Source organism: Oncorhynchus tshawytscha, linkage group LG02, assembly GCF_018296145.1.
Source record: "Oncorhynchus tshawytscha isolate Ot180627B linkage group LG02, Otsh_v2.0, whole genome shotgun sequence".
Classification (NCBI taxonomy): Eukaryota; Metazoa; Chordata; class Actinopteri; order Salmoniformes; family Salmonidae; genus Oncorhynchus; species Oncorhynchus tshawytscha.
Window position 1 is genome coordinate 66,572,846 of NC_056430.1, and position 24,112 is coordinate 66,596,957.

General features: G+C 44.7%; 1 protein-coding gene across 4 annotated transcripts in view; it reads right to left on the reverse strand.

The window, feature by feature from the left end:
* Positions 1-24,112, reverse strand: part of tnrc6c2 (trinucleotide repeat containing adaptor 6C2) — a 74,637-nt gene that overhangs the window by 7,537 nt on the left and 42,988 nt on the right. For 3 of the 4 annotated variants that reach the window (XM_042303280.1, XM_042303287.1, XM_042303291.1), the window contains 14 exons: positions 23,395-23,642; positions 21,518-21,575; positions 18,955-19,100; positions 18,507-18,650; positions 17,507-17,647; positions 17,222-17,341; positions 16,162-16,245; positions 13,154-13,391; positions 12,782-12,946; positions 2,873-3,070; positions 2,492-2,641; positions 2,022-2,138; positions 1,123-1,344; positions 165-378 (listed from right to left, as the gene is read on the reverse strand). In XM_042303280.1, the coding sequence (XP_042159214.1) occupies positions 165-378; positions 1,123-1,344; positions 2,022-2,138; positions 2,492-2,641; positions 2,873-3,070; positions 12,782-12,946; positions 13,154-13,391; positions 16,162-16,245; positions 17,222-17,341; positions 17,507-17,647; positions 18,507-18,650; positions 18,955-19,100; positions 21,518-21,575; positions 23,395-23,642 (2,245 nt within the window). The remainder of the gene's footprint in view (positions 1-164; positions 379-1,122; positions 1,345-2,021; positions 2,139-2,491; positions 2,642-2,872; positions 3,071-12,781; positions 12,947-13,153; positions 13,392-16,161; positions 16,246-17,221; positions 17,342-17,506; positions 17,648-18,506; positions 18,651-18,954; positions 19,101-21,517; positions 21,576-23,394; positions 23,643-24,112) is intronic. The other variant, XM_042303285.1, reaches the window with a different exon arrangement.

Genomic DNA, 24,112 nt, shown 5'->3' on the forward strand with positions numbered 1-24,112 from the left:
TTTTTTTTCATTAGTCCACTAATACAGTCCCACAATGCTTTTTCAAGTCAGCAGTCAAGTTCACACGATATTGGACTTTCAAGAAGCAAACGAGTCACCGGCCACATCATCATGACGACACAAAATCCAGATGGGTTTTTCCCCTTCAAGTTTGGGAGTCTTACATGTGCAGGGACTTCTGGGCCTTGGCAGCCTCCTCCTTGGAGCTGTATCGCACCACAGCGTTTCCCTGGGTCAGGAAGAGGTGGAATGTGATGAGGGGGCCGTGCTGCATGCACAGCGTCCGCAGGGTGGAGCCGTCTATCTGGGGGGTGAGGTTCCTCAGTACCAGCCAGCTACTGGTCCTGTTGGAGCTGTCTGTGCTCCAGGTTGTGCCCTCTGAGAGAAACAGAGAAGGTTGATGATCAGTCAATATTCAGGTCCACATAAAATATAAAGCAATCATTTTTGGTCAATAACTTGTCTTCTATCGATGACAACATTTGTATGCATGTACATAAGTTGTCCATTGTTGTCGTCTATGGATGTTCTTTTTTTATTTTTAAATGACATATTTTCATTGTCTCATGTAAGTACTTTTACTCTTACCTCAGTGTGACCTTAGGACTCATGTCAAAATAAGGTCACACGGTTTAGGTTCTCTTTGAAGCCATGATAAAAGTCACTTAAGTCTTATCTGATAAGCTGCAAGACTTCAGTTTGACAAGGGCCTCTAACCACAGCGGGGTGTGTATTGCTCCACCTTGCTACAGCGACTGATGAGCGGAGGGGAGCTCAAAACATAGTGGGGGAGAATCACACTGTACAACGAACACACCTAGGAAAATGACACGCCTATGTGGTGTCCTACACTATGCTTCTTTAGGTAAATGTGTCAAAAACATTATGTTAGGGTAGGATGTTGACACAGCACAAAGTAAGGTCAGCTCAAATCCACAGCCAATGGTTTTCAATGAGCATCAAGTCAAAATCTCAAAACGACTAACCCCAAACCCCTGATCACAGCGTTCATTGATTTTCCTCTACTAGGTATATTACCAGGTTTAAGTCTTTCCAGGCTTCTTACAGAGCAACTCCCCCGGTCTATATTTCAGGCTGAGGAGTTCTACTGTGGCATCTCACCTGAGGTGTATGAGCTGCTCCAGCCTTGGGCCAGGCCCAGGGAGTTTCCTCCCCAGGTGGAGGAGGGCTTGGCGGGGTTGGTGAGGCCCGGAGGTGGCCTGGAGGGGGCTGTGTTGTTGCGGGGCCCCTGGGGGACCTTCCACAGCTCGTGGGACAGAGAGGCCTGGGAGGGGTGGGAGATGGGCCCCGGGGACCAGGTGGACTTCATGTCAGATAGTTTACCTGAGAGAGAGCGAGAGAGAGAAGAGGGGAACCTATGAGACCTACTACTGTTATAGAGATGGAGACCCTCTGTGGAAGCCTATGTTCTATGACACATTGAGGAAATTTATGTAGGCCTATAATCTGCTATTAGAAAGATTCTTAGACATCTAACTTTGTGCAGATTGTTCATCAACAATAAACCTCGGCTTCTTGGGTTTATATATTTCATATCGGAGATCACATTGATGAATACAGGAAACATAAATGTAAAAACAGAATGCGGGTCACTCAGACATTTAAAAAGGGGACATTTTTTAAGTATTCATAGTAATTCTGAGTGGGTTGCTTAGCGGCAACAAAAATGTCACGTCAACACATGCTTATGAATAGGCGTCTAGGGCCACAACATTCAAAGCATTTCTTGATTCAAACACTCAAACTTAATTCCATGAGGAGTACAACGCAATCACATCATGGCGGACTTGATTATCCAGCACTGGGTAGTTGGTAGTAGGATTACATTTGGCAAAGGAAGGACCTATCTACCGTAACACTCAACACAGACCACACACAAACAATAGGATAAAGGTGTGTTGCTATGGTGGTAATTAGGGGAAGGGAAGGGGGTCAAGCATGGGGACCATGGGTCAGCATGTCCACATAGGGGGCTGGAAGGGGGGTGCTGTGGTCTGTACCTGCACTCTCCTCATCCGGGGAGGACAGACTGAAAGAGCTAGTGTAGCAGCCACTGACTGGCCAGTCCGCGGAGGGGGGCAGAGCACCGTTCTGAGGCGGTGAAGGAGGGGAGGAGCCTAGCCGTGGTGGCCCATTGTTATGGACAGAGGGGGTGGTGGGGAAAGAAACATGTACAACTTGATTTAAAGAAAGTGTATAAATACAATAGGGCTTGTGCTACTGGATGACACGGTCACAACAAGTGAGGTAGTACTGTAACCCCTTCAGTGCCACAGAAAGGAATAGGATATAAGCTTAAAGTTGTCAATACAGTGAAATGTCAATACAGTAATACAAATCAACACATGTGAGAATCAACAGCAGAGACCTGCCCTGTTAATGAATGTATACAGTCTATTTGACGATCCGTGTATCTTAACAAAGCCAACTAACTCCAGACCCTGTCTCCCTGATAGACCCCCCTCCTCACCTCCGCTGCGGTCACGGAGTAGGTAGCGGTTGACGTCCTGGATGTTGGTGTTGATGGTGGGGCCGCTGGGAACACTTCCTGGGGTCATGTTGGGGTCGTTCTCAGGGTCAATGTTCTGCAGGCCCTTCCAGGGCACGCCTGGACAGAACTCTGAGACGACAACATGGAGGACAATACAGTCAGTACATTGGATATTTGACATTTAAAAACTCACATGTTGTGGGGAACAACTTAAGTGTTTATCTTTCTAAAATCAAAACAGTTTAGAAGAGTTTTAAATCTCTTTTCTTTGTCCTCCATCAGTAAAGTGTCAGGATCACGTGTGAAATAAAGTTTGATCTGATTGAAAGGGAGTTAGGAATGTCGGTCTTCTCTACCAACCTGGGGGCCAGTTGATATTCGTTCCGTTGGTGATCTGGTCCTTGGGGCTCTTTCCCGGTCCCTGGCCCCAGCTGTCAGGGGGAACCAGGGGGGAGGTGGGGGACTCAGACCCACCCATCATACTGTAGGGGCTGTAGGAGTCATCCATGTGGGGGGGCTTTCCAGGGGGCCCCAGATTAGAAGCAGCAGAAATGGCACCTGGGAAAAGTCAAAGGAATTTATTTATTTATTTGACATTTAAAATATATACAATACCAGACAAAAGTTGACAAATCACTCATTCAAGGTTTTTTTTATTTTTCCTATTTTCCTATTATTGTAGAATAATTCTCTCAACCAGCTTCATGAGGTAGTCACCTGGAAAGCATTTCAATTAACAGGTGTTCCTTATTAAAAGTTAATTTGCGTTCTTAACTTCTTACGGGTACGTGGGACGGTAGCGCCCCACCTGGCCAACATCCGGTGAAATTGCAGAACGCGAAATTCAAAAACACTGAATTCAAATAATTAACATTCTTGAAATTATATGTTATACATCAAAATAAAGCTCAACTTCTTGTTAATCCAGCCGCCGTGTCAGATTTCAAAAAGGCTTTACAGCAAAAGCAAACCATGCAATTATCTGAGGACAGCACCCTGCATAAAAACACATGAAAATCATATTTAAACCAGGCAGGTGCGACACGAAAGTCAGAAATAACGATATAAAATGCCTTACCTTTGATGATCTTCTGTTGGCACTCCAAAAGGTCCCAGTTACATCACAAATGGTCCTTTTGTTTGATAATGTCCTTCTTTATATCCATAAAAACTCAGTTTAGCTGGCGAGCTTCAGTCAATAATCCACTCAGTTTCCCTCCATCAAAATGCATACAAAATGAATCCCAAACATTACTAATAAACTTTTCTAAACAAGTCAAACAATGTTTATAATCAAACCTTAGGTATCCTAATATGCAAATAAACAATACAATTTAAGACAGAATAGTATGTTCATTACCGGATATAAATAAGAAAGAACATGCTTTCCTCCACGTGCTTGGAAACACTACAGCCAAAATGGGATCCACCTAGAAAACTACAATTTCTGGGTCATTTTTCCAAAAACCAGCCTGAAACTCATTCTAAAGACCGTGGAAGCTCTAGTGGAAGCCCTAGGAACTGCAATTTGGGAGGACTTGGGTGCATAATTTTAGTACTAGCCATTGAAAATAGTGGAGTGTTTTAACACTTTAGAGTGTTTATCTATCTAAATCTACCAATTATATGCATATCCTAGCTTCTGGACCTGAGTAACAGGCAGTTTACTTTGGACACGCTTTTCATCCGGATGTCAAAATACTGCCCCCTACTCCAGAGCGGTTAAAGTGTTTCAGCCAATCAGTTGTGTTATGACAAGGTCGCAGTGGTATACAGAAGGAAGACCCAGAGTTACCTCTGCTGTAGAGGATAAGTTCATTGTTACCAGCCTCAGAAATTGCAGCCCATGATGCAGTGCTAGCTGTGCCACTAGAGATCCTGGTTCGAGTCCAGGCTCTGTCGCAGACAGCCGCGACCAGGAGACCCATGGGGCGGCACACAATTGGCCCAGTGTCATCCGGGTTAAGGGAGGGTCCTTGTCCCATAGCGCTCTAGCAACTCCTGTGGCGGGCCGAGCGCATGCATGATGACACGGTCGCCAGGTGTACGGTGTTTCCTCGGACACATTGGTGCGGCTGGCTTCTGGTTTAAGCAGGGATTGTGTGGCTCAGCTGGGTCGTGTTTCGGAGGACGCACAGCTCTCGACCTTCGCCTCTCCCGAGTACGTACTGGAGTTGCAGCGATAGGACTAGACTAACTACCAATTGGATACCACAAAATTGGGGAGAAAAAGGGAGAAAAAAAATAAAATTGCAGGCTAAATGCTTCAAAGTTCAAGTAACAGACACATCGCAACATCAACTGTTCAGAGAAGACAGCGTGATTCAGGCTTTCATGGTCGAATTGCTGCAAAAAAAACACTACTAAAGGACACCAATAAGAAGAGACTTGCTTGGGACAAAAAACAAGGGCAATGGACATTAGACCGGTGGAAATGTTTCCTTCGGTCTGAGGAGTCCAAATTTGAGATTTTTGTTTCCAACCATCGTGTCTTTGTAAGCCGCAGAGTAGGTGAACGGATGATCTCCGCATGTGCGGTTCCCACCGTGAAGCATGGAGGTTGTGGTGTGATGGTGCTTTAATTGTTCAGCAATCTTATGGCTTGGAGGTAGAAGCTGTGAAGGAGCCTTTTGGTCCTAGATTTGGCGCTCCAGTACCGCTTGCCGTGCGGTAGCAGAGAAAACAGTCTATGACTTGGTGACTGGAGTCTGACAATTGTTTGGGCTTTCCTCTGACATCGCCTAGTATATAGGTCCTGTATGGCAGGAAGCTTGGCCACAGTGATGTACTGGGCCATACGCACTACCCTCTGTAGTGCCTTGCGGTCAGATGCCGACCAGTTGCCATATCAGGCAGTGATGAGACCGGTCAGGATGCTCTCGATGGCCCAGCTGTAAAACTTTGAGGATCTGGGGACCCATACCAAATCTCGAGGGGGAAAAGGTGTTGTCGTGCCCTTTTAACAGCTGTCTTGTTGTGTTTGGACCATGATAGTTTGTTGGTGTCCACATCACCACTTGAAACTCGACCCGCTCCACTACAGTCCTGACGATGTTAATGTGAGCCTGTTCATCCTGCCTTTTCCTGTAGTCCTCTTTTGTCTTGCTCACATTGAGGGATTGGTTGTTGTCCTAGCACCACTGCCAGGTCTCTGACCTCCTCCCTTTAGGCTGTCTCATTGTTGTCGGGTGATCAGGCCTATCACTGCTGTGTCGTCAGCAAACTTAATGACGATGTTGGAGTCATGTCTGGCCAGGCAATTGTGGGTGATCAGGGAGTACAGGAGGGGATGAAGTGTTAAGGATCAGCGTGGCAGATGTGTTGTTGCCTACCCTTACCACCTGGGGGTAGCCCGTCAGGAAGTCCAGGCTCCAGTTGCAGAGGGAGGTGTTTAGTCCTAGGGTCCTTAGCTTAGTGATGAGCTTCGTGGGCACTATGGTGTTGAATGCTGAGCTGTAGTAAATGAACAACATTCTCACATAGGTGTTCCGTGGTCTAGGCGGGAAAGGGCAGTGTGGAGTGTGATTGCGCCATCTGTGGATCTGTTGGGGCGGTATACACATTTCTGTGGGCTAGGGTATCCGGGAGGATGCTGTTTATGTGAGCCATGACCAGCCTTTCAAAGCACTTCATGGCTACAGACGTGAGTGCTACGGGGAGGTAATCATTTAGGCAGGTTACCTTCGCTTCCATGGGCACAGGGATTATGGTGGTTTGCTTGAAACATGTAGGTATTACAGACTTAGTCAGGGAGAGGTTGAAAATGTCAGTGAAGACTTGCCAGTTGGTCCGCTCATGCTTTGAGTATGCGTCTTGGTAATCCGTCTGGCCCTGCGTTTGTGAATATGACCTGTTTAAAAGTCTTGCTCACATCGGCTACCGAGAGTGTTATCACACAGTCGTCCAGAACAGCTGGTGCTCTCATGCATACTTCAGTGTTACTTGCCTCGATGCGAGCATAAAAGGCATTTAGCGCATCTGTTGCCTGTAATCCATGGCTTCTGGTAGGGATATGTACATACGGTCACTGTGGGGGACGACAGACGATGCACTTCTGGATGAAGACGATGACTTAGGTGGTATACTCCTTAATGCCATTGGATGAATCCTCGAACATATTCCAGTCTGTGCTAGCAAAACAGTCCTACAGCGTAGCATCCGCGTCATCTGACCACTTCCGTAGTGAGCGAGTCACTGGTACTTCCTGCTTTAGTTTTTGCTTGTAAACACAATGATAGAATTATGATTAGATTTGGCAAATGGAGGGCGGAGGAGAGCTTTGTATGCGTGTGTGTGGAGTAAAGGTAGTCTAGAGTTTTTTTTCCCTTCTGGTTGCACTGGTTTTCCTCTGGTGACATGCTAGTAGAAATGAGGTAAAACGGATTTTAGTTTGCCTGCATTAAAGTCCCCAGGCACTAGGAGCGCCACTTCTGGATGAGCATTTTCTTGTTTGCTTATGGCCTTATACAGTTGCTTGAGTGCGGTATTAGTGCCAGCATTGGTTTGTGGTGGTAAATAGATGGCTATGAATAATATAGATGAGAACTCTTGGTAGATAGTGTTGTCTACAGCTTGTCATAAGGTACTCTACCTCAAGCGAGCAATACCTCGAGACTTATTAAAAGGATAAAGCGTCTTCCAGTTCGAGGTGAGTAATTGTTAATCTGATGTCCAGAAGTTATTTTTGGTCATAAGAGACGGTAGCAGCAACACTATGTACAAAATAGGTTAAAAATAAGTTAACTTCTTTGGGATAGGGGGCGGCATTTTCACTTTTGGATGAATAGCGGGCCCAGAGTAAACTGCCTCCTACTCAGTCCCAGATGCTAAATATATGCATATTATTATTAGTATTGGATAGAAAACACTGAAGTTAATAAAAACTGTTTGAATGATGTCTGTGAGTATAACAGAATGCATATGGCAGGCAAAAACCTGAGAAAAAATCCAAACATGAAGTGGGAAATCTTGAGGTTTGTAGTTTTTGAACTCAGCCCCTATCAAATACACAGTGGGATATGGGTAATTTTGCAATTCCTAAGGCTTCCAATAGATATCAACCGTCTTTAGAATGCTGTTTGACTTCTACTGTGAAGGGGGGCCGGATGAGAGGGGAATGAGTCAGCGGTCTGGCAGCAGCCTCGAAGTGAATATTTATAATGCTATTTCTGACTAATGTTGACTGCGCAACATGGCGGATATTTATTTTGGCTGTTTTGGGCTCCGTACTCAGATTATGTTTTTATGAAATCCGACACAGCGGTTGCATTAACCTCTCTGTGCACGGAACCTGCTAGCAGGCTGAAATTCCACAACATACGGTGATCGCTACATAAATAGTAATGTTAAACATTCATGGAAATACTAGTGTCTCACATGTATTGAAAGCCTAGAATCTTGCTAATCTAACTGCGTTGTCAGATTTAAAAAAGGATTTACTGCGAAAGAATGCGATGTGATTATCTGAGCATAGAGCCCCATAAAATATAATTTTAAACAGCACAGGCGTAACAATCACAAACTGCATTAAAATAAATTGTGTACCTTTGACGATTTTCGTCTGTTTGCAATTCCAATGCTCATTGTTACACAATGAATGATCTTTTGTTTGATAAAATCCGTTTTTATAGCCTAACACGAAACATTTTGTGAACCGCTTGTCGTGAATTCCGTCTCATTCCATTTTCGACGACACATTCCAGGTAAATAACCCACACAGAACGTGACTTTTCCAGTCATGTTTGGTTTCACTGCAATCAACTGGTTTGTTTGTAACACAATCAAACCTGACGGGCCATTTTGCAGGACATATTGACTGAAAGAAACCGATTTGAAGACAACAAGTCATGACATCATTGTGCACCAATGATTTGCCCGCTGTTTCGTTGATTGACTGTCTTGAAATCTAGCTGGGTAGATTGCCAATGAGCTGAGCTAAACCGCAATACGCCATGTTTATGTGTTGCAAGACCAACCCATGTAGTAAGCTTCAGCGTAGTGAGTCATTCGCTATTGAAGTTTCATACCGGAAGAAGCTACGCATATTACGCACTGCAGTGTTTGGTGAATGCGCAGATTCAGCTGTTTATATATCAATCATTATGGTGACTAAGTCAGGGAAAGCTAAATCCAAGTCTGGATATACAGATGTACACACAATTTTAGAATAAATTGATTGGGAAGGTGAGACAGAGATTGTTGAAGGACACTTCATTTAGCGATTGTGGAGGAATAAGTTTTGACCGGGAGAGGATATCGTTTTGGACTGGTAAGTTCTTATCATGCTAATGCCCTTGTTTGAAATTAATAATATAAAATATTTGTGATTTTTTTTAAATTTAGAAGCAATATATAAACATGTAATGTCATGAAATGTGAGATGCGTGTCTGCCGCCCCACCCCAACCCACATGAAATAGCCTATTTGAGGCTGTTGAGGAGAGGGCAGGACCACATCAATGGCCAAAGTGAAATGGAGACAGTAGATACAGCTGGTCTGTTGTAATATAATAAAGACAGTAGATCTAGCTGAAATGTCATAATATTAAAGACAGTAGATCTAGCAGGTAATAATAATATATTCAACTTTCAACTCATATATATATATATATAATCTGTTTATTATACCTGTTGATATAGGGCTCATGTGAGAAACTATTCTAACGGAACATTTTCTTTCACAGTGACACACATTATTTGTTTATATTTTTATTAATTTATTTATTTTTATTAATATATATATTTATTTATATATTTATTTTTTCTTCTTCAATAATTATATATTTTTCTCTATTCTTTTTTTTTTTTTTGGGGGTGTTAGAATACCATTTTGGTATTTTGTATATAGGTATTTGTTTCAAAATGTATACCTTCACCAATTTGGCTACTTGTGTGGGACACCTGGGTGACTAAATGGGTGACTAAATGTAATGTAGCACACTCATTTGGGAAGTTATCATTCTGAAACTTTGCACAAGTACTGTTGCCCTCATATTTTTCACTGAAATTGTCCCCATCATCCTATCTTGTTCATTTTAAAGATGATTAAAAAAAAAAAACGTTTTTTTTCCCCCATTGTTTTATCTAAACCAGACCTATTGTGTGTTATTCTCCTACATTCAATTCACATTTACACAAACTTCAGAGTGTTTTTTTTCAAATGGTACCAAGAATATGCATATCCTTGGTTCTGTGCCTGAGCTACAGGCTGTTAGATTTGGGTATGTCTTCAGGCGGAAAAGTAGGGGGGGGAGCTGCGGAAAAGTAGGGGGGAGCTGCAAGAGGTTAAATTAAGGAGAAGTTTATCTATATTTCCATGTATAACACATGTATTTTCATCAACATTTATAATGAGTATTTCTGTAAATTGACGTGGCTCTCTGCAAAATCACTGCATGTTTTGGAACTACTGAACGTAACACGCCAATGTAAAATGTAAAATTCAGTTGGTTAGGAGCACGTAAAACCTCAGCAATCCTCTCCGGCTCCATTCTACTTACTACAATGACACCACACCTCCAGGCTGTGTAAGGGCTATTTGACCAAGGAGGAGAGTGATGGAGTACTGCATTAGATGACCTGGCCTCCACAATCACCTGACCTCAACCCAATTGAGATGGTTTGGGATGAGTTGGAACACAGAGTAAAGGAAAAGCAGCCAACAAGTGCTCAGCATATGTGGGAACTCCTTCAAGACTGTTGGAAAAGCATTCCAGGGGAAGCTGGTTGAGAGAATGCCAAGAGTGTGCAAAGTTGTCATCAAGGCAAAGGGTGGCTTCTTTGAAGAATCTCAAATATATTTTTATTTGTTTAACACGTTTTTGGTTACTACATGATTCGATGTGTTATATCATAGTTTGTCTTCACTATTATTCTACAATGCAGAAAATAGTAAAAATAAAGAAAAACCCTTGAATGAGTAGATTTGTCCAAACTTTTGACTGGTACTGTGTGTGTGTGTGTGTGTGTGTGTGTGTGTGTGTGTGTGTGTGTGTGTGTGTGTGTGTGTGTGTGTGTGTGTGTAATGTGTGTGTAATGTGTGTGTGTGTGTGTATATATATATATATCTCAGCCACTGGCGTACAAAAATACATAAATGACAATCATAGAGGCTTAAAAACATGGCAAAGTAAGAGTGGTTGTCAGTGTTGCTCTTAGTGGAGTATGGAGGGCAAAAGGAACACTGGGCTGCAAGAATACATCCAGATGAATACCAACACGAGACATCATTTAAGAAATAGATATGGATTTAAATAGTCATTTTAAGTGTCAGACACTAAAAAGATAAACAACTGATTTCATACTAAATACTTCCAGTTGAGATGTCCCATACCGTTTCATCACTGAGATATGTGGAAACATACAAAAGCCTTCAAGTAATGACAACGCCTGTTTACTGGTGCAAGTTGATTACTATAAGAAGGGCAGAACAGCAGCTTGATGCTCACGCTACAGTGGGAGAGGTTAGGGGATGTGGTGTTTGTGGCTCACACGTTATATTTTCAGTGTTAACGTGTGTTGTGAATGCCTAACAGTGTGACAGAAACCAAGAGAATGTCTGTGTTGGCATGAAATACGTTAATGTTATTCAGAGCGAGTCAACTGAAAGACACTATTTCTTAGAATAGTGACCAAGTGAGCAGCTAACCTAATTTTGCTATCGAGAAGACTAATAGATTGATTTCTTGTTTGACAGCATACATATATATATACACTCACACTGCTCAAAAAAATAAAGGGAACACTAAAATAACCCATCCTAGATCTGAATGAATGAAATATTCTTATTAAATACTTTTTTCTTTACATAGTTGAATGTGCTGACAACAAAATCACACAAAAATTATGAAAATCAAATTTATCAACCCATGGAGGTCTGGATTTGGAGTCACACTCAAAATTAAAGTGGAAAACCACACTACAGGCTGATCCAACTTTGATGTAATGTCCTTAAAACAAGTCAAAATGAGACTCAGTAGTGTGTGTGGCCTCCACGTGCCTGTATGACCTCCCTACAACGCCTGGGCATGCTCCTGATGAGGTGGCGGTGGTGCAACGTGGCGTTGGTGGATGGAGCGAGACATGATGTCCCAGATGTGCTCAATTGGATTCAGGTCTGGGGAACGGGCGGGCCAGTCCATAGCATCAATGCCTTCCTCTTGCAGGAACTGCTGACATACTCCAGCCACATGAGGTCTAGCATTGTCTTGAATTAGGAGGAACCCAGGGCCAACCGCACCAGCATATGGTCTCACAAGGGGTCTGAGGATCTCATCTCAGTACCTAATGGCAGTCGGGCTACCTCTGGCGAGCACAAGGAGGGCTGTGCGGCCCCCCCAAAGAAATGCCACCCCACACCATGACTGACCCACCGCCAAACCAGTCATGCTGGAGGATTTGCAGGCAGCAGAACGTTCTCCACGGCGTCTCCAGACTGTCACATGTGCTCAGTGTGAACCTGCTTTCATCTGTGAAGAGCACAGGGCACCAGTAGCGAATTTGCCCATCTTGGTGTTCTCTGGTAAATGCCAAACGTCCTGCACGGTGTTGGGCTGTAAGCACAACCCCCACCTGTGGACGTCGGGCCCTCATACCACCCTCATGGAGTCTGTTTCTGACCGTTTGAGCAGACACATGCACATTTGTGGCCTGCTGGAGGTCATTTTGCAGGGCTCTGGCAATGCTCCTCCTTGCACAAAGGCGGAGGTAGCGGTCCTGCTGCTGGGTTGTTGCCCTCCTACAGCCTCCTCCACGTCTCCTGATGTACTGGCCTGTCTCCTGGTAGCGCCTCCATGCTCTGGACACTACGCTGACAGACACAGCAAACCTTCTTGCCACAGCTCGCATTGATGTTCCATCCTGGATGAGCTGCACTACCTGAGCCACTTGTGTGGGTTGTAGACTCCGTCTCATGCTACCACTAGAGTGAAAGCACCGCCAGCATTCAAAAGTGACCAAAACATCAGCCAGGAAGCATAGGAACTGAGAAGTGGTCTGGTCACCACCTGCAGAACCACTCCTTTATCCTTTATTCTTGCTAATTGCCTATAATTTCCACCTGTTGTCTATTCCATTTGCACAACAGCATGTGAAATTTATTGTCAATCAGTGTTGCTTCCTAAGTGGACAGTTTGATTTCACAGAAGTGTGATTGACTTGGAGTTACATTGTGTTGTTTAAGTATTTATTTTTGAGCAGTGTATTTATTGCCCCCGAGGGAAAACCAGAATTGAATGGGACTTAGTCATACAGTTCCTAGTGTTCTTCCTACCGTGCTTATTGAGGTTGGCCTCCATGTGGGAGGAGTTTCCAGAGAGGCTGTCCATGGAGTTGGGGTGGGTCCACTGGGATAGACGGGACTGAGGCTGGGGAGGCTCCTTCATGGACAGGCCCCCCACCTCCATGCAGTTTACATTCATGTTTGGATTGAGTCCAGCTAAGAGACAGAAAACATCTAACATTGAATACACAGCTCAACACAAACCAGATTGATAAAGTAGGACATTGCAGGGACTTATACTGACGTATAGGCTTACTAGTTATACAAACAGCTTGTTTGTGAGAGATGTAGCGAGAGCGTAGGGGCTGAAGGAGTGCATGTGTGAGTGACAATGTGTGTGTAGGACCTGTGTGCTGGACTCACAGAGGGGGTAGGGGCTGTAGGAGCTGGGAGAAGAATGCGGCTCTTTGGTGTGCAGGTCGGAGAGGCCCGGAGCCTGGGGGTGGCCTGGGAATGAGTCCAGGGCTGATTTGCCTTGGCCGGGGTGCAGGCCTGAGGAGGAGTGGGAGCCGGGGGGCTGCTGCTTCATCAGCAAGGCCTGGTACAGCTGACGCTGGTGCTGTTGGATCTGTTGCTGCATGTTATTGATTGTACGTGCAACCTGGGAGCAAGAGAGCGAGAAAGAAACAGAATGGGAGAAAGAGGCGGACAAAGGAGAAAGAAAGAGAATGGGGGCATAAGGCTACAATGACCGTGGCATGACTCCTCCAATCAGCACCTCATCAACAGTCACTTTATCTGGTGGGAAAAGACTGCCTTTAGTGCAGTGGTTCACAAACTAGGGGTCTATGAAAATGGGGTCAGGTTTGTCTCTCAAAGTCATTGTAAATTTGTTTAACCTTAAATCTAATTCAAAATGATTCAAATCTAAAAGTATAAATTCAACCAGAGAGCGCGTTTAGGTCGTGGGAAAAGGCTGCACTTGAATCATTCTCATGGCCAATGAATAAGAAACCACACACAATTGCAGAGACTGATATTACCGACCGCAATCGATATGGTGAAAACAATGTGTGGGGAAGCAGAAGCACAGAAAGATTACATCAATACCTTTGTCAGATAACACTGAATTGATGCTATAGCTAGCAATCAAGAGGAAACTGACAAAGACTCAAACTCCCCACCTTATTCTCTCCAAACGGACGTTCGCTGCGAGGGCCGAGGTGCATTGACTTTTGTCAGGGGATGCTATTCACCGGGACATATTGTTCTGTCTCGATTGCTCGATTCCCGAGCATGAAACAGCACGAGTGATGAGCAGCGTGGCTATACTGACGAAAAACTCATTCCACTCTTATGAATGAGTCTCCCTCTACAATATGGACGCATTGTATGATACACCGAAAGCAACTGCCGGCAAAAGAGGTGAGTGCTGAACTCTGATATGCAGCAGGTAACTTTGATTGTAAACTACATTGCACACTACTGTTAAAAGATATGTGAAGATATGGGATCAGAGCATGACAATGTTCCATTTCACACCAAGGCTTAGTGGTTATCGAGGGGGAGTGTTGGAAAGAGTTTTTAGAATTCAGAGGAATTGTCATTTGCAATGGATGTAAAAACAGACTTTGATGAAAATAAAACGTGTCTCCTTGCCTATGTAACAGACATATTTGGGAAACTGAACTGAATCATGGAGGGTAAATACAAACAAAAAAAAAGATACAGATGAGTGACCAAATCAGCGAAATCCATTTGTGATCCTGGCTCAGGTGACATATCGGTAAGTGAAAAGGAACAGCTGATCGAGCTGTAATGTGACCGTATGTTGCAGACAACGCATTCACGGGTCACTATTGAGGAGTTTTGGTTCCTGATAAAAAGGAATACAGTGTCGTCTCCCTCCGAGCATTAGAACTCATAGTACGCCCATTCAGTGCTCTCGTCTGCATTAAAAACAAATATCAATCCAGGTTGGATGTGACAGGAGAGATGAGGTGCGCACTGTGGACCACTTGACTTTAAGAAGCTCAGACGCGGCATGTTTCAAGTACACCCATATATTAGTGGTGGTGAGATAATTGATCTTATGTCAGACAAATTTGTAATTGACTCTCATAGCCCCACATTAAAAGTACACGAAGGCGAGTTGAGAATACAAATCAGAAATACTGTTAGAATGTTTTGCAATTGCCTGCCATAGCCCTAATTTAAAAAGTCAACATTGACTGTTAACCACATGGTTGGGGTCATGAGAATTATCAGATATCAAAATGGGGTCGTGTGCCAAAAGCATTTGGAAACCACTGCTTTAGTGTCTTATCACAGATTATTTTAAAGAAGTTCCCAATTTGCAAGAAAAAAGGATCAAACCACACAAACCACCAACTTCCGTAACTACTTCTCCATACATTCTAGAGAAATAGCACGTTTGAGCAACTGGAGATGCTTTTGACAAACATTTCTCCTGCAACTTTAAGTAAGCATATCCGGTCTATTTCAACACACTCAATACAATGTATAGCACATATCTACGCTATTATAGATTTTTTAATCGGCATTTTTAACTTTATGTCAATGATCAAAAAATGTGTAAAGTGATTGCAGATGTTGTAGCTTAGACCCGATTTTGATATAATCTTTGGTGTTTGAGTTGTGCCTGCCATTGGTTGAGACACCATGCTCTTCAACACAGTGGGGTTCTAAAATGGGAATACATTTTAAATGTCAACTTTCAAAATGGTAGCACAAACATGGTTGGAGGTCCACACATCAGAATGTTGACTTGAAAGGCGAATATCAGTTTTACATTATACTGTTAGTCTTCCATAGGAAACCTATTGAAATAAAACAAATGATAGAACAGACATTTATGTTCACATTCGACAGTGGGTGGACCAGCGGCCATCTTTGTCTTAGTGATTGGAAGTAAACGTTTCAATTCAAATGCCAATGATGTACCAGCTAAATTGCACCGGTTTGAAGGGATATGTCCATTCTGTTTCTATGATTGAAATCACACACACCTTGTATTCAAGAGCACGCCGTCTCTTAATCGATTGCAGGCACAACAAAAACCTCAGATGATGTCAAATAGGGTCAAAGCTTCAACATATTCGGAAATGATATAATTTTTTTGTATATTTTTTGTTGTTGTATACTTAACATTTTCAAGAAATTATAAAATAGTTTGTAAGCGTTTAAATTATATCAAACTCAACGGTTTATCTTCTCCAGTGACGAAGACATGGATGTAGGTAGGGTGGGGTCTTCTCACTTTCTGACCACTTGTACCATGGGCAAATACGCATGGAAAGTTTAGTTCAAAATCAAAAGGAGTGCGGTCAAAAAGTGATTGAAATCAAATGGAATGAGCCAGAGGGTCACAGTGATGAGAATGTATTGGGGTTGAAACAGGGGCCTCTTACTTGCTGCTCTTGTTGTCTGATGGGACCGGAGACGTTGCGCTGAGCTTGCATCATCTGCTGCTGGATTTGTAAACGCTGGTACGCCTAGAAACACACACAGAGAGAGAGAGAGAGAGAAAGAGAGAAAGAGATGGAAAGAGAGAGAGAGGCGCAACGTGAGAAAGGGAGACAAAGAAAGAGAGGAAGGGTCATCACCTTATCCAAAAGACTGTGGGGTACCCCTGAGGGTGTCCATAAAAAATACAATAAGAATAGCCCATCTGGTTCAGTTAGTACGTACCCTGTTTCTAATGCAGACCAGCCCATCCTGTCTGGTTCAGTTAGTATGGACCCTGTTTCTAATGCAGACCGGCCCATCCTGTCTGGTTCTGTTCGTACAGACCCTGTTTCTAATGCAGACCGGCCCATCCTGTCTGGTTCTGTTCGTATCAGTCCTGTCTGGATCAGTTAGTACGAACCCTGTTTCTAATGCAGACTGGCCCATCCTGTCTGGTTCTGTTAGTACGGACCCTGTTTCTAATGCAGACCGGCCCATCCTGTCTGGTTCAGTTAGTATGCACCCTGTTTCTAATGCAGACCGGCCCATCCTGTCTGGTTCAGTTAGTACACACCCTGTTTCTAATGCAGACCGGCCCATCCTGTCTGGTTCTGTTCGTATGAACCCTGTTTCTAATGCAGACCGGCCCATCCTGTCTGGTTCTGTTCGTATGAACCCTGTTTCTAATGCAGACCGGCCCATCCTGTCTGGTTCAGTTAGTACGCACCCTGTTTCTAATGCAGACCGGCCCATCCTGTCTGGTTCAGTTAGTACGCACCCTGTTTCTAATGCAGACCGGCCCATCCTGTCTGGTTCTGTTCGTATGAACCCTGTTTCTAATGCAGACCGGCCCATCCTGTCTGGTTCTGTTCGTATGAATCCTGTTTCTAATGCAGACCGGCCCATCCTGTCTGGTTCTGTTCGTACGAACCTTGTTTCTAATGCAGACCGGCCCATCCTGTCTGGTTCTGTTCGTACGAACCTTGTTTCTAATGCAGTCAGGGGCCTTTGGCTTTCACTCACCATTTGCAGTTGCTGAAGTTGGTACAACAGGGTCATTTGTTGAGGGTTTATTGGTGAGGTTAAAAGTGCAGGGTTCAGACCAATGTTTTTTGCAGCAAACTGCAAGAGCTGTGCTTGAACCTGGAGGGGAGGACAAGGAGACAGATCGAGGAGATGAGATGTCAGAACACCTCAAAATATCTTCAAACAGAGTAAAGGAGTCCTGAGGAGAGCCTGGGGCTGTGGGAGAGAAAACGAGGTGGTGTGTGTACGGAGAGAAACTTGGCTGAGGTATAGTGTATGTACCTGAGGGGTGAGAAACTGAGGCACTTGAGCGCGTAGACTAGGCTGGGAGGAGCCGAGAGGCGGCACTGACGGCTGAGGAGGCGGCTGCTGCATGGCCCGGGATAGTGCTGCTCCACTACTGCCCAACATTCCACTCTGCATCTACACACACGAGAGAGGAAATGACTAAATGTCAATAAGAGTTGACATGGCAATCACTCAATCCCTACAGACAGCCGATTAATAGGATGTCCTCACAATACACAACTCTGGTATTTGCTCACAGTCTCAGAGAAACCACAAATAAAGACACTACTGTAGTGATCAGCTTATTTCTCCACCACTTTCCAAATCATCCAGGGTCCATTTGAAAGAAAATTGTTGAAAACCTAAGGTCTACCTTATCGAACCACTTACCAATACTGGAGAAACTGGCACATTTGGAGTGCATTCAGTTGGATTAAATGGTGATCGTGATTAAATGATAGTACTCTTTAAATGCCTCCCGCAATATGCCAATAAAAGGAAAAATGGGACACAGGTCAGGTAAAGATAATTTTGTTCAGTGTCAGGCAAGAAGTTGTTCAATTCAATACTGTTATGACAGAGTTACAGTGCTTTGTTGGGCTTTCAATGACTCTTATTTTCTATTCAATATCAATGGGCTCTCCATGCAAGGTTACCGACACTTGAGACAGAGTGGTGGCAAGCTGAATGGAATTCTCAACTACATCCACACTGTTCGAGGCCCCTATATTCTCCAGCTCCTGGCAATGGGTTCGTTCGTGTGTGAGGGAGTTAGTGAGATTGTCATGTAAGCATAATGTGTATGTGTGGGTATACTTATCTACAGTAAAAGTGTTTGTGGGTGTGTGTATACCTAAACTCAGCAAAAAAATAAACTTCCCTTTTTCAGGACCCTGACTTACAGTAAATCGCAGGAAGGGCTACCTCATTACGAGACTTTGATCCTGACTCCTTGTCCTCTACAGGTGCAGCGCATGCCTTTCACCCCCCTTACCTGTCTGTTGTTTAAGTTCTGCATGTTGAGCCCCGGGGAGCCCAGGGCCAGCCCAGGCTGCAGGTTGTTAACCAGGGGGAGCTTCAGGCTGACGGGAGAAGGCAGAAACGGTGAAGGGGGGGCGTCATCTGACAGACCACCGTCCTGGAACCAGGGAGGAGGGGAGACGAGATCAGTCAGTCAGTAAATCATTTCAGTTAATCACTTTTTTGTATGGCACGTTTTACAAAGGATGTAAACTTCTCATAATCCCAACTCCGGTAATAAGAAAAGGTGGGACTGAAAACCTCAAACAAGACCTCTATTTTCACCATTCCATTTTCATTGGCAGGTGTGTGTGTGGTTTAATCCTTCGTCAACGGACATGTCTTTCACTAGCTGTCTTTCTATCGTATGGACAGAACTTCTGTTGATTCCTGATACAATGCTAGTGGCATTCATATAGTACCTTGTCTAGGAATGGGCTGCGGTCCGAGGAGGGGTCTTTGGAGAGGGCCTGAGGACGGCAACCCAACGGCTTGTTCATCCCGTTGTTGTAGTCTGACATGCCCATGCCCCGCTTGTCCAGTTCAGTCTTCTTCTCCAACAAAGCACCTTGGGAGAGAGAAAGATCAGATAAGTATGGAATACGCATACACACAGACCCAACACACACGCAGTCAGTCAGCCCAACACAGACACAGTCAGACACACACACACACACACAGAGTCAGACAGACACACAGTCAGACACACAGTCACACACACAGTCAGACACACACAGTCAGACACACAGTCACACACAATCAGACACAGTCACACACAGAGTCACACAGAGTCAGACAGACACAGAGTCACACACACAGAGTCACACACACACAGAGTCACACACACAGAGTCACACACACACAGAGTCACACACACACAGAGTCACACACACACACACACAGAGTCACACACACACACACACACAGAGTCACACACACACACACACATAGTCAGACACACACACACATATAGTCACACACACATAGTCAGACACACACACAGTCACACACACACAGTCAGACACACACACAGTCAGACACACACAGAGTCAGACACACACACAGTCAGACACACACACAGTCAGAGTCACACACACAGTCAGACACACACACAGTCAGACACACACACAGTCAGACAGTCACACACACACACAGTCACACAGTCAGACAGTCACACACACAGTCAGACAGTCACACACACAGTCAGACAGTCACACACACAGTCAGACAGTCACACACACAGTCAGACAGTCACACACACAGTCAGACAGTCACACACACAGTCAGACACACAGTCACACAGTCAGACAGTCACACAGTCAGACACACAGTCACAGTCAGACACACACAGTCAAGACACACACACAGTCAGACAGTCACAGTCAGACACACACACACAGTCAGACAGTCACAGTCAGACAGTCACACACACAGTCAGACACACACACAGTCAGACACACACACAGCCAGACACACACACACACAGCCAGACACACACACACACAGCCAGACACACACACACAGCCAGACACACACACGCACAGCCAGACACACACACACGCACAGTCAGACACACACACACACAGTCAGACACACACACACACAGTCAGACACACACACACAGTCAGACAGTCACACAGTCAGACACACACACAGTCACACAGCCAGACACACACAGTCACACAGCCAGACACACACACACACGCACAGTCAGACACACACGCACAGTCAGACACACACACGCACAGTCAGACACACACACAGTCAGACACACACACACACACACAGTCAGACACACACACACGCACAGTCAGACACACACACACGCACAGTCAGACACACACACACACACAGTCAGACACACACACACAGTCAGACACACACACACACAGTCAGACACACACACACACACAGTCAGACACACACACACAGTCAGACACACACACACACACACAGTCAGACACACACACACACACAGTCAGACACACACACACACACAGTCAGACACACACACACACACACAGTCAGACACACACACACACACACAGTCAGACACACACACACACAGTCAGACACACACACACACAGTCACACACACACATACATACAGTCAGACACACACACAGTCAGACAGTCACACACACACACACAGTCAGACAGTCACACAGTCAGACAGTCACACAGTCAGACAGTCACACAGTCAGACAGTCACAGTCAGACAGTCACAGTCACACAGTCAGACACACACAGTCAGACACACACACAGTCAGACAGTCACACAGTCAGACAGTCACACAGTCAGACAGTCACACAGTCAGACAGTCACACAGTCAGACACACAGTCACACAGTCAGACACACACAGTCAGACACACACACAGTCAGACACACACAGACACACACAGTCAGACACACACAGCCAGACACACACAGCCAGACACACACAGCCAGACACACACGCACGCGCAGTCAGACACACACACACACAGTCAGACACACACACACACAGTCAGCCAGACACACACACACAGCACAGCCAGACACACACACACAGCCAGACACACACACACGTCAGCCAGACACACACACACGCACAGCCAGACACACACACACGCACAGCCAGACACACACACACACAGCCAGACACACACACACAGCCAGACACACACAGACAGCCAGACACACAGCACAGTCAGACACACACACAGCACAGTCAGACACACACACAGTCAGACACACACACAGTCAGACACACACACAGTCAGACACACACAGTCAGACACACACACACAGTCAGACACACACACACAGTCAGACACACACACAGTCAGACACACACACAGTCAGACACACACACAGTCAGACACACACACAGTCAGACACACACACAGTCAGACACACACACACAGTCAGACACACACACAGTCAGACACACACACACACAGTCAGACACACACACAGTCAGACACACAGAGGGAGAACCTACTCATGGCCTGGTCCAGGTTCATGTTGTTGCTCTTCAGAGCCTCCTCAGCAGGATCCCTCTAACACAATGACAACATGAGACACCAAATCAGTGACAAACTCAACTATACAACACACTGACTTCATGCTTGATACAGTTGAAGTCGGAAGTTTACATACCAAATACTAATTGAGTGTAGCATTGCCTTTAAATTGTTTAACCTGGGTCAAATGTTTTGGGTAGCCTTCCACAAGCTTCCCACAATAAGTTGGGTGAATTTTGGCCCATTCTTCCTGACAGAGCTGGTGTAACAGTTAGGTTTGTAGGCCTCCTTGCTCGCACGCACTTTTTCAGTTCTGCCCTGTGCTTTGTGATGGCCATTCCAATACCTTGACTTTGTTGTCCTTAAGCCATTTTGCCACAACTTTGGAAGTATACTTGGGGTCATTGTCCATTTGGAAGACCCATTTGCGACCACTAACTTCCTGACTGATGTCTTGAGATGTTGCTTCAATATATCCATGTCATTTTCCTTCCTCATGAAGTCATCTATTTTATGAAGTGCACCAGTCCCTCCTGCAGCAAAGCACCCCCACAACATGATGCTGCCACCCCCATGCTTCACAGTTGGGATGGTGTCTTCAGCTTACAAACCTCCCCCTTTTTCTCCAAACATAACGATGGTCATTATGGCCAAACAGTTCTATTTTTGTTTCATCAGACCAGAGGACATTTCTCCTAAAAGTACAATCTTTGTCCCCATGTGCAGTTGCAAACCGTAGTCTGGCTTTTTTATGGCGGTTTTGGAGCAGTGGCTTCTTCCTTGCTGAGTGGCCTTTCAGGTTATGTCGATATAGGACTCGTTTTACTGTGGATATAGATACTTCTGTACCAGTTTCCTCCAGCATCTTCACAAGGTCCTTTGCTGTTGTTCTGGGATTGATTTGCACTTTTCGTACCAAAGTACGTTAATCTCTAGGAGACAGAACGCGTCTCCTTCCTGAGCGGTATGATGGCTGCATACTGTCATGGTGTTTATACTTGCGTACTATTGTTTGTACAGATGAACGTGGTACCTTCAGGCGTTTGTAAAATGCTCCCAAGGATGAACCAGACTTTTCTTCTGAGGTCTTGGCCGATTTCTTTTGATTTTCCCATCATGTCAAGCAAAGAGGCACTGAGTTTGAAGGTAGGCCTAAATCCACAGGTACACCTCCAAATGATGCCAATTAGCATATCAGAAGCTTCTAAAGCCATGACATAATTTTCTGGAATTTTCCAAGTTGTTTAAAGGCATAGTCAACTTAGTGTATGTAAACTTTGATTGACTGGAAAGTGAATTATAAGTGAAATAACCTGTCTGTAAACAATTGTTGGAAAAATGACTTGTGTCATGTACAAACTAGATGTTCTAACCAACTTGCCAGAACTCTAGTTTGTTAACGGCAGGGTAGCCTAGAGGTTAGAGCGTTGGACTAGTAACCCCCTACCTGACAAGGCACAAAGCTGTCGTTCTGCCCCTGAACAGGCAGTTAACCCACTGTTCCTAGGCCGTCATTGAAAATAAGAATTTGTTCTTAACTGACTTTCCTAGTTAAATAAAGGTAAAATAAATAAATAAAAAATAATACAGTTGAAGTGGTTGAAAAACGAGTTTTACTGACTCCAACCTAAGTGTATGTAAACCTCCGACTTCAACTGTACATGCATTTAAATACATGGATTCTGAAACAATTTCAAATACTGTGCTTGACTGAACTTGCCTGGCTTAATGGGCAAAATAATCACAAAACTATAACCCCCCCCCTCCAGGAGGCTGGAGAAAAAGTAATTGAAATATATAAAACAGTAGGAAACCAGGTCTGATTCTGACATTGCAAAATGTATCACATTCATACCGGGAAACCCATGTCAGTGAGCTGCTTGATGAGACGGTTCATGATCCAGGCTTCGTCTGGCTGGTTGCCCATCTTGCCCTTGGGTGGGCCCTTCTTGGGTGGCTGGCCCCACGAGTTACAGGAGGAGTTGTTCTCCTGGGAGGCGGGGCTGTTCCACACTTCTCCGGCATCAGCATCCCATTGGCCAGAAGACATGCCCATCTCCTCCTCCCTCCCGCCTCCCCAACCGTCTTGCATAGATTTGAGGGCTGGAAGAGGAGCAGTGCAGGGTAAATGTGAATGTTGTAGAGTTAAATACAAATTCAAAATGATTTAGTAAGTGCCTTCTTGTAATATAGCTAGTTCACTGAAATCTGACACCTGACTGCAGTGCCAAACAATAGTCTCAAACTAACCTCAGTATCTGTGTTTCTGCTGAACCAATATACTGCAGTCTGGAGTAGCACGTTGACAGGCAAGAATTTAACTGTACCATGTGCATGGGACCAATACACTTTGATTTGAGTTTTGACTGCTTGCAAAGATCAAGGGCAACCCCTTTGCGCGCAATTGGCAATGCAACCACTTGGTGCCAGTATTGTCACACAAGTCCCTTCATTTCTTGCTTGCCTTCTTGTATAACAATTATTTAAAAAGCACAAACAAGAACTGCCAAATTGATCAAAGCATGCAACCAGGGAAACCTCTAGTGACACAATGTTATTCAAGACATCTAGAA